The sequence below is a fragment of the Nicotiana tabacum genome, chromosome 3 (assembly GCF_000715075.1).
Source record: "Nicotiana tabacum cultivar K326 chromosome 3, ASM71507v2, whole genome shotgun sequence".
NCBI classification, from domain to species: domain Eukaryota; kingdom Viridiplantae; phylum Streptophyta; class Magnoliopsida; order Solanales; family Solanaceae; genus Nicotiana; species Nicotiana tabacum.
The window spans coordinates 8962109-8973823 of NC_134082.1; the positions used below are offsets into that span (position 1 = coordinate 8962109).

At 41.2% G+C, this 11715-nt stretch overlaps 1 protein-coding gene across 1 annotated transcript; it reads right to left on the reverse strand.

Moving 5' to 3' along the window:
- Nucleotides 1-10957: 10957 nt before the first annotated feature.
- LOC142175537 (uncharacterized) lies at nt 10958-11278 on the reverse strand. The gene has a single exon (XM_075242525.1). It carries the CDS (start codon nt 11276-11278, stop codon nt 10958-10960), a length of 321 nt encoding a protein of 106 aa, XP_075098626.1.
- Between the last annotated feature and the right edge of the window lie 437 nt (nt 11279-11715).

Below are 11715 nucleotides of genomic sequence, written 5' to 3' on the forward strand. Positions count from 1 at the left end.
TGTCCTCAAGCAACTAAAACAAAATTATCCTATTCTACTACTTTTATTTCCGACATTCCACAAAACAGTAATGACTATAGATGGTTTTGACTGACAGCTAACAAGCATGTAACCCCGTTTATTTATGTCACGACCCGGATTTCCCACCCTCGTGAGTCGTGATGGTGCCTACTAATGTGAGCTAGGCAAGCCAATTCTTAACTGCTACTTCATTAACAAATTACTTCTTTTGACAATTATCAGTAATATCATGAAAACAATGGAATTAAATAAATATGCGGAAGACGTAAATTAAAGAAACTCAATAATAATGCGGAAATCAACATATGCCTCTACCTAAGAACTGGTGTCACATTACTCACGAACTTCTAAGAGTACTAAATACAACTGTTTGAAAGAAGAATATAAAATGTTTGTCTCGAAAACATGAGATAACAGACTGAAATAAAAGATAGAGGAGACGCCGGGCCTGCGGACGCCTGCAAGGCTACCTCGGTGTCTCACTGGACTGAAGGCTGGCTCCCGCGCTGCTGCTGCTATCCAAGACCTGGATCTGTGCAAAAGAGCACAGAGTGTAGTATCAGCACAACTGACCCCATGTGCTGGTAAGTGTCCAGCCTAACCTCGGCGAAGTAGTGACGAGGCTAGGACCAGACTCCAAATAAACCTGTGCAGTTTATATATATATATATATATATACAACGGGAAAAGATACAGGAATAACCAGTCAATGCGGGTAGGGGAATCATGTTGTGGGGGTGAATATAGTTCCGAATAGAAAGACATCAAGTAAGGAAGGAAACAACATAACTAGAATATTAACAAGGAAGCAGAAATCAACAATTTGCACGGCATCACCCTTCGTGCTTTTACTCTCGTTCTCACCAAAACAATACATGACACCACCCTTTGTGTTTTACGCTCTTCCTCACCCAAACAACAATCACAAGGCAAATAAGGTAAGGAAATCTAATACCTCGAAATAATCAAATAACAGCAGGTAATGAAAGAAACAACATAACTAGGATATCAACAAGAAAATCAGAAATCAGACAAATGCACAGCATCACCCTTCGTGCTTTTACTCTCTTTCCTCACCATATAATCAATAAAATCGGCACGGAATGGTACATCGTGCGGCACAGCATCACCCTTAGTGCTTTACACTCTTTTCCTCACCATATAATCAATAAATATCGGTACGGAATGGTACATCGTACGGCACGGCATCACCCTTCGTGCTTTACACTCTTTCCTCACAATAGCAAACAATGCATGACATCACCCTTCGTGCTTTATCACTCTTCCTCACCCAAACATCAATAACAAACAAGGGGCAAGGGATTAAACAAATAATAATAAGAGAAATTCCGGCAAGGGAATACAATTAAACAGCTATGTCTCGGCAAGGGAACAATATAAATAAATCTCAACATCCCGGCAAGGGAGATAATCAACAAAGCAACAAGCATCCCGGCAAGGGAACAATTTAATAATTTTTTCTCTTTCTTTCACTTCTTACTTTATAACTCACTTTACCACTTGAGCCAATGCTCCAAAGGGTTTCATTTATCTCATATTCCTTCACAATTCGTATTACAACTCGAGCCAATGCTCCTCAAAGTTTAAAGATCACAATTCCTTTCACATGCTCTTTACAACATATAGAAATCATCAATTAAGCATGGAAGTTACAACAAAATAAGAATATTCGCAATATAAAGATTCACGGTCATGCTAGACTCCAATGTATAGATACTCGTCACCATGCCTATACATCGCACTCAACAATTAACAAGTAGCAAATAAGACTCAACGCCTAATTCCTCAAACTAAGGTTAGACCAAACACTTACCTCAACTTCAACGGCCAAATCAATCCACAACAACCGCTTTCCCTCTTGAATTCGGCTCCAACTCAATCAAATCTATATAATAATGACTTCATAATATCAATATATGCTAAACAAAACAAACCCAATGCCTAATTATAGATTTCCAAGCTTTCTTCCCAAAATCTCAAAAATCGACCCCGGACCCGCTTGATCAAAACACGAGGTTCGGACCAAATTTATATCCCTGATTCACCCATGAGCCTGAATATATAATTTGTTTTCAAATTCGATCCCAAAACGAGGTCTAAATCAAGAAAAGTAAAAAAGCCCTAACTCTACCCAAATCTCCAATTTTCTACCTTAAATTACATGTTTTAGGCTTAGGAATTCATGAGATGTTGAAGAAAATGGAAGGAAACAAGCAAGGATTACTAACCCACGAAGTCTTTGGTGAAGGATAGCTTCAATGGACGCCTAAGGACCTTGGAGAAGAAGGAGTTCGTGAAAACTTAATGAAATCCCGTAATACACTATTCTGGAATTAAAAATTATAACTGGGAAAAATTGCCCTTCGCGTTCGCGACAGGCTGGTCACGTTCGCGAAGGGTAGAACCTACAGGCCATCGCGAACGCGGAAAGGGTATCGCGAACGCGTAGAATAAAAATGCAGGGGTTCAGAAGTTGCTCTATGCGAACGCGTGGGACTTCATGCGAACGCAATAAAGGGAGTCCAGGACACTACGCGAATGCGAGGTTACGAGCGCGAACATAAAGGGAAAGAAGGCTAAGCCCCCCAAGGTCAATTGACCCTACGCGAACGCGAAGCCAATGCTGCGAACGCGATGAAAGGAAAATGGGAAGCTTCGCGAACGCGAAGGATGCGTCGCGAACGCGAAGAAGAAATGACCTGCAACTACTGAAGCCAAAATCTGCAATCTTTCTAAATTCGAAACCACTCTGAAACACCTTCGAAACACTCCCGAGCCCTCGGGGCTCCTAACCAATCATATGCACAAACTCAACAACATCCTACGAACTTAACTGTGCGATCAAATCGACAAAATAACATCAAAAACAACGAATCAAGCCTCAAAATCACTAGTTTTTCTTCAAACTTCATAAACTTTCAAATTTAGAGTTTTAAGTCTGAAACACGTCAAATGACGTCCAATTTCAACCAAACTTCACAAAAATATCTTAAACTACATATAAGACATGTACCGGGCGCCGGAACCAAAATACGGGCCCGATACTAACACGTTCTAACCAATTTTCATTTCAAATTTTCTTTATAAATTTCAGAAAATAATTTTACTCAAAAATTCATTTCTCGGGCTTGGGACATCGGAATTCGATTCCGGGCATACGCCCAAGTCCCATATTTTCCTACGGACCCTCAGGGACCATCAAATCACGGGTCCGGGTCTGTTTACCCAAAATGTTGACCGGAGTCAAATTTACACATTTTAATATCAAATTTTAGCATTTTTCACAGAATTTCATATTTAAGCTTTCCGGCTACACACCCGGACTGCGCATGCAAATCGAGGTGACTAAAAATGAGGTTTTCAAGGCCTCGGAAGTACGGAAAGGGTAAGAAAACAGGTGATGACCCCCTTTGGGTCGTCACAATTTACCTTTCCTGGAAGACAACTTATCATTCAACCATTCGACTAATCAACTCGTGACCTTAGAGCCTCGACCAAAATGACAAAATGCTATTCACAGCTAAGTGCACTTGTGTTCTTCTGTTAAGTCTTACAATTCATGCGCGCTCACAACAAAGAAAATCCTAACTCACATATATGTACAGAGGATGCAATCAAAACACTCGGAATGAAAGCTACATGCCACAAGTATCAGTCCATATGCTTGCCCTTATTTTAACTTTGCCGTTATCTCAGGAATGATTGACTGCAGATCACTAAGGACTTTTCACATGTTATAATGTAGGCTTTGGGACGGGTTGGATGAATATTTGGGAATGTAGTGGTTATACCTTCCTTGAACTCTACATACATTGAACTCCTTTACTACATAGCATTTTTTTACCTCGGGTTACCAACTTAGAACCACCTCAAGTATTTCTTCCATTTTTGCAACACTCCATTCTTTCTCTTTCTCTTTTTTGTATATACACATTTTTTTTCTATATTTTTTTTCTTTTGGAGCTTGCATTTTATTATATACACAACATGAGGTTACACCATTGTTTCTCTACACACAGTAGTAAACTTTACAAATTTTTACTTTGTAACGGTACCCCCAACTTAGGCTTTTAGCCTTATTCTTACCAGTTCAAGGAGGGATGGGTTCACAAGACAGAATGATTTCACATAAGGGGTAAAGGTTTGTAATATGGTAGTCAATGATAGGTTAAAGGCTCAACGGGGGTAACTAGGATAGTTAATGTATCAGGGAGATCAATTTAGACAAAACTGGCTAGTAATCACAAAGAGAGCCTAAGATCATTTCAATAACCAATCATTAACCTGAGAATTGCACTCAGAAACCAATCAGGCAAGTTCTAGACATCACAAGTTAGGCATGCGCATTATTTATACAAATCCTCACTACTTACAACGCATGAATTGTTCAACACAACATAGTTTCAGCCCTTAAGTGACCCAAGGAAACTCAAAACTTTCATCTCAAGATATGTATGATTCTGAATAAGAACAAAGTCAGAGAGCCTCAAATTCAAAAAATGACTAACCAAACATATATACATATATATATATATATATATATATATATATATATATATATATATATATATCAAAGCAAAAGAAGGAAGGGTATCATGTATTTATACCATTTGGCACATGCTTGAAGCTACAACAATCAACACCAAATAAGTCAAAATATTTTATGCTACTACCGTTGGTTCTACTATTACACCCTTGGAAAAGAACCCGGCGAAAAAAAACCAAAGGGAATTCATTGATAAACTATAAGAGTTTATATACAAACATGGGGTACAACACAATATTTACACAAAACATGGGGTACAAGATCATGATCATTACTACCCCACCCCCAACGAAAGATCATGTATCGTCCCCAATGCATATATAAAGCAAAACAAAGCTCAGGGACTCCCTAGGGCGCACTAGGTTCTCGGGGAAGCTAAAGGATCTGGGGCAACTATGGGATCGGCTGCTGGTAGTGAAACTGCAGCTGGTGGAACCTCAGACGGAGTGGTGGCCTCCACGGCTGGAGCAAGAGGCTCCAAATGATGTGAGGGTATAGCAGGAAGCTACACCTACTGTGAGGCTGGAGCTGGGGCCTGGGAGTTGCTAGCCTCGCTCGGTGTTGGCTGAGTGGTCGATGGATGTGCCTTGGCGACCATATCTGCTAGTGAATGTGCAATTGCTATCTGCAAAGCTGCTTCCTCTTCATCCTCTGCCCTTGTATAGACAGCAACCTGCTTACCCTTGTCTTGATGACCTTTAGTATCCTCTCCTAGTGCCTCTTCATCTGTATCCTCATCTCTTGAATCCCCCTTATCGGACTCCTCAGTATCTCCGGATTCCTCATTTGAAGGAACATCAATATGAATAGGAGGAAGAATGTGAGTTTCTGCGGGAGTTTCAGTTTCCTTCTCTTCTGCATCACTGATTTGCATGATGTCAATGTCTTTTAGAGCTTTATCTATTTTTTCATGCTTTAGCATCGGAGGCACACTTGCCGCTTGGAAGAGAGCAGTGATCAGGCAGGGGAAAGGAAGTAATGCTTGTTTCTGGTTGGCTCTAATTCCCAGCTCTCGGAATATGATCTCTCCCACATCAATCTTGATGCCTGTCATGATGCACGTAATGAGGAGTGCCTTCTCAATGTTGATGTTGGTTTCATTCCTAGACGGCATTAGACGGGATGTGACAAAGCTAAGCCAATATCGACCCTCCCTTTTAAGATCCTCATTGTAAATCTTCTATTTAGGGTCAATCCAGGTTGGTGTCCCCTTTGCTATGATGGAGGCAACCTAGGCATGCTCATTGTTTTTGTTGGCGACTTTAGCATCATATTCAGCTTTGTCGGACCTCTGATCCTCAAAATACCATTCATTGATAGTCTTATCACAACAACTAACTTGAACCCCTTGCACTAGGACAGATTTTGCAAAGATCCTATTTCGCTTTTGTTCAGCACTCCTTGAGGCACCATATGAAGCATGAAATTCCCTCACAACAGGCTCATTGTATTCATCCGGGACCTCAGTGAAGAATTCCCACTTCCTCTGCTTGATGTTCTCGAGTATGTGAGGGTAATGCTCCGACTGCCCATTTAAACTCAGTTGCTTCTCCTCGAGAATTTTTCTCTTTGAGAGCTCGGCTTTGTATAGATCTATGGAGCCTTTGACCCCAAACCGGAGGTTAAGATCCTCCCCCATCTTCCTTAATGCCTCAGCCTGTAGATAAATAGAATGACCGAGGTCACTCTGTGACTCATCCTCTTCAGACTGGGAGGAGTGCTCCGTAGTAATGTGGATTGCATGAGCCCACTAACGTTTTGCTTGTGTTGTTTGTTGGTTAGGATTGACAACCCTTTTTTGTCTACGACTAGGTGGTGATTGCGTTAGATTAGACTTCTTTGGTGCCATTCCTGTTGATAAAATATTGTAGGAGTGAGTGAAATAGCTCAAGTAAATTCATTAGAGACAAAAGAAAAAGAACAAAAAAGAGTCCACTATGCGATAGGCAATGCGATCGCATATCAAGTATGCGGACCGCATAACCATTGCATATGTGCATAAGCAGAAAGTCATCAGCAGCTATGCAATCGCAAAACCAACCGCATAAGTGTCTATGCGATCACAAAGTGACCGCATTTTGTAAGGCTAGATAGCCTGATGGTCTGCCTCACTATGCGACACACATGTGGACCGCATAAAGGGTTTGCGATCACAAAAGCAATCACATAACCCGTTCTACCTTAGGGCAATTTAAGGGGCATGTGTGATGACTTTGCGGACCGCAAAGAGATTATGCGGCCCGCAAAGGTCATCTTCCTCACGAAATTGCACCCTCCCCAAATCATGTGGGTTCTTATTGCTACTCATTTAGAAATCTAATGCCCATGTGTTCAATTTCAACAAGATAGAGAGGGGTACTCAGATTTCCCCCTCTTTGGTTCATCAACAATAGCACACACAATTTCTTAATCAACTCCTCACCAAAGAAAATCATATGCATATATTGTACTATCATGCAAGTCACAAACTGAGCCCAATTCGACCATATACAAGAAAAACACATTCAGATATTCAGGGCTTCCAAACTAGGTTAGGTTCACAAGAAAGAGGATAAGAGGGAAGAAAGAGAGTAACGATAAGAGAAGAGAAATAGAAGCCATACCTAAAACTCATGGATTCGAAAATTAAAATGATAAAGCTTGTGAGTATTGATTCGTTTTGATCCTTTCCCTTTTCTTCCTTAGCAGATTCTTTGTGTTCTCTTCTTCTCTTTTTTTCTTTTATTTGTTTTGTTTAAACGTGAGTGTGTGAATAGAGTGGGTTAGGGTTTATACCTGGCAGATCTGCGGCTATTAAGTTCGTCGCATAACACAATATGGGATCGCATAAGTGTTATGCGGTGAACTTATGACTGGGCAGCCTAGATACACTTTGCGATGCAAAATTCGATCGCAAAGTGGGTATGCGAACCACATAACTGAAAAACCTACCGCATAGTTGACAACTAATGTAGCCAAATTCTCTGCTTGAGTCTGTGATGACTATGCGGTTCGCATAGTCATTATGCGATCGCATTTGCCAATCTGGACCTCTCTTTCCTTCAGTTTCCTCAGCACTAGGACCTTGTTTATGATATTTTGGGACTACCTGCACTCTAGCACACATATCAACTTGCTCAATCTAGACTACGTAAATAATAAGAACTAAAAAACTACAAAAGAGTGTAACCACACATGGGTTTCCTCCCAAGAAGCGCTTGATTTAACATCGCGACACGATGCAGTTGACTCATTTTAGATTATTCCTTGGTGGGGGATACTGTTGGACTATACCTTATAGCAAATTGTTCTATCAAATGCCTTTCTCCTGTGGTACCGAGGTAATGCTTGACTCGTTGTCCATTTACCTTGAAAGTTCGAGTCCCATCCTCCGACTCCAGTTCAATAGCACCATACGGGGACACACTCAGAACTTTGAACGGGCCAAACCATTTGGACTTAAGTTTACCCAGAAATAACTTGAGACTTGAATTGAAGAGTAAGACCAAGTCACCAGAATTGAACTTCTGCTTCAAGATCTTCTTATCATGGACAAACTTCATCTTCTCTTTGTACATGGCTACACTCTCATAGGCATGGAGACAGAATTCTTCCATCTCATTGAGTTGTGTCATCCTCATATTAGCATCCTTGGCCCAGTCAAGATTCAGCTTCTTCAATGCCCACATGGTTTTGTGTTCAAGTTCCACTAACAAGTGACATGCTTTGCCAAAAACCAACATGTACAGTGAAGTGCCAATGGGGGTCTTAAATGTTGTGCAATATGCCCACAACACATCATCTAGCTTTCTTGACCAGTCAGTCATGTTTGCATTGACACTTTTCGCTAGGATGTTTTTGATTTCTCTGTTCGAAACTTCAACCTGACCACTCGACTGAGGATGATAGGTGTGGCCACCTTGTGCTTTACACCATACTTTTCAAGTAGCCCGGCGAAAGCCTTGTTGTAGAAATGAGACCCACCATCACTCAAGATGGCCCTTGGAGTACCAAACCGTGTAAATATGTTCTTCTTCAAAAATGTGGTTCCACTCCTTGCTTCATTGTTAGGTAAGGCGATTGCCTCGACCCATTTAGAGACGTAATCCACAGCCACCAAGATGTAGGTCATGCCATAAGAGCTCACGAAGGGCCCATAAAGTCTATCCCCTCACACATCAAAGATCTTGACCTCTAGTACAAAATTCATAGGCATCTCATGTCTTTTAGATATTTACCATTGTCTTTGACATTGGTCACATGCCTTGACCATTTGATTTATGTCTTGGTAGATCTATGGCCAATAGTAGCCATATTCAAGCACTTTTTCTGCCATCCGATTTCCTCCATGATGGGCCCCAACCGCAGAATCATGGCATGCCTTGAGAATTGGCATTAACTCATCTTCTGGAACATACCGCCAGACGATATTGTTGGTACAAATACGAAACAAAAAAGGTTCCTCCCAATAGTAATGCCTACACTCCCGCAAGAACTTTTTCTTTTGATAAACTTCCAATCCATCGGGAACAAGGTCACTAACCAAGAAGTTAGCGATGTCGGCATACCAAGGAGCAAATGTGTTAGACAATGCCAATATGTGTTCATCTGGAAAGGCATCATTGATTTCAAGGTCTTCTTTTGGTCTCCCTGCCTCTTCAAGACTAGATAGGTGATCCGCAACTTGATTTTCCGTCCCTTTCTGATCCTTGACCTCAAAGTCAAACTCTTGCAACAAAAAGACCCACCGAATCAATCTTGGTTTGGCATCCTTCTTCTCTATAAGATAGCGAAGAGTAGCATGGTCGGTGTACACTATCACTTTGGACCCCAACAAATAAGCCCGAAATTTTTCAAAAGCATAGACAATGGCGAGAAGTTCTTTCTCGGTCACAGTGTAATTCATCTTAGCGCCATTGAGTGTCTTACTTGCATTGTAGATAGTATGAAGAATCTTGTTATGACATTGTCCAAGCACCGACCCAATAGCTACACCACTTGTGTCACTTATGAGTTCGAATGGAAGAGACCAATCGGGTGTGACAATAATAGGTGTTGTGGTGAGCTTTTGTTTCAATTCCTCAAAGGCCTTTAGGCACTTCTCATCAAACACGAACTTTGCATCTTTCTCAAGGAGTTTGCACATGGGATTTACAATTTTGGAGAAGTCCATGATGAAATACCTATATAAGCTGGCATGCCCCAAAAAGCTTCGGACACCTTTAACTGAAGTAGGTGGAGCAAGTTTGGAAATGATCTCGATCTTTGCCCGGCCAACCTCTATGCCTTGTTTGGAAATTTTGTGGCCCAAAACAATGCCCTCAACCATCATGAAGTGGCATTTCTCCCAATTTGGCACAAGGTTTGTTTCTTCACATCTTTTGAGCACTTGTCTAAGATTGTCAAGACAATGCTCAAAGGAATCACCCACGACAGAGAAATTGTCCATGAATACCTCTAAGATATCTTCCACCATATCTGAGAAGATTGACGTCATGCACCTTTGGAAAGTAGTCAGAGCGTTGCATAGCCCAAGTGGCATCCGGCTAAATGCAAACGTCCCATATGGACAAGTGAATGTTGACTTTTCCTGATCTTCCAATGCAATATTGATTTTGTTGTAGTCGGAATATCCATCCAAAAAGTAGTAGAATGACCTTCCCGCTAGCCGATCAAGCATTTGATCAATAAAAGGCATAGGGAAATGGTCCGTGCACGTAGCACTGTTTAGCTTCCGGTAATCCATGCAAACACTCCATCCGGTTACTGTTGTTGTTGGGATGAGCTCATTTCTGTCATTTTCAATGACGGTCATGCCTCCTTATTTTGGCACATATTACACTGGACTCACCCAAAAACTATCGCCAATGGGGTATACTACACCGGCATCTAACCACTTTATTATTTCTTTCTTTACGACCTCCTGCATGGAAGGGTTTAACTTTCGTTGATGCTCCACACTTGGTTTACTCTTATTCTCCAATTGTATCTTGTGTTTGCAAATTCCAGCAGGAATCCCTCGGATGTCCGCTATTGTCCACCTAATAGCTTGCCTATGCTCCCTTAAGACATTCAATAGTTGTTCTACCTGCACATCATTCAACAAAGAAGAAATGATTACCGGTAGAGTGTCATTAGAGCCAAGAAATTTATACCTCAAGTCGGTGGGAATGGTTTGAGCTCTAGTTGCAGCAGCTCAATAATTGAAGGCTTTGCGGGATGAGTGACTCTATTCTCTAAGTAGAGAGAGAGTTTCTTTGGAGCATAAGTGTAGGACCCAATCCCTTCCAATGCATTTACTGATTCCATGTACCCCTCCATATCTTTACCATTGAAATTTACCAAAATAGCCATCAATGCCTCACCAAGGTATTGTTCTTCCATCTTCATTTAAACTGCGTCTTCCACCTCATCAACAACATCAATCACCGATATGCTTTCATATTCATGTGGCAGTTTCATACCCTTGCTTGCTTGAAACGTGACCTCTTCATCATTCACACGGAACTTGATCTCATTCCGTTCCGAATCCATAAGTGCTCTTCCTGTAGCAAGAAATGGTATCCCCAAGATAATAGGTATCTCTTTGTCAACTGCATAATCAAGGATTACAAAATCGACGGGCAAATGGAACTCCCCCACTTTCACAAGAACATCATCAACAATTCCCACTGTTCTCTTTATGGAACGATCAGCCATTTGCAACCTCATATTTGTAGGTCGCGGCACACCTAACCCCACTTGCTTGTAAATGGAAAGAGGCATTAAGTTGATGCTAGCCCTATTATCACAAAGAGCTCTTGCAAAATCACGCGCCCCAATAGTGCATGGAATGGTGAAAGCTCCCGGGTCTTCTTTCTTTTGAACGGTGGTTGTTGCAATGATGAAACTAACCTGGTGAGTCACATTCACTAATTCATCCTTGGTGGTTTTCTTCTTGGTGATCAAGTCTTTCAAATACTTAGCAAAACCCGACGTCTCTTGAAATGCTTCCACAAATGGAATATTTACCGATAACTGCTTGAGAATGTTATAGAACTTTTCGAGTTTGCTATCATCAACCTTCCTAGCAAGTCTTTGAGGGAAAGGAGGAGGAGGAGTTCTAGGAATAGGTGGTAGAGTTTTTGGCGTCTCTTTATGTTTTCTTT

Coding starts and splice junctions, on each gene's coding strand:
- LOC142175537 (XM_075242525.1), bottom strand. CDS start 11,278: ATGAGGTTGCAAATGGCTGATCGTTCCATAAAGAGAACAGTGGGAATT.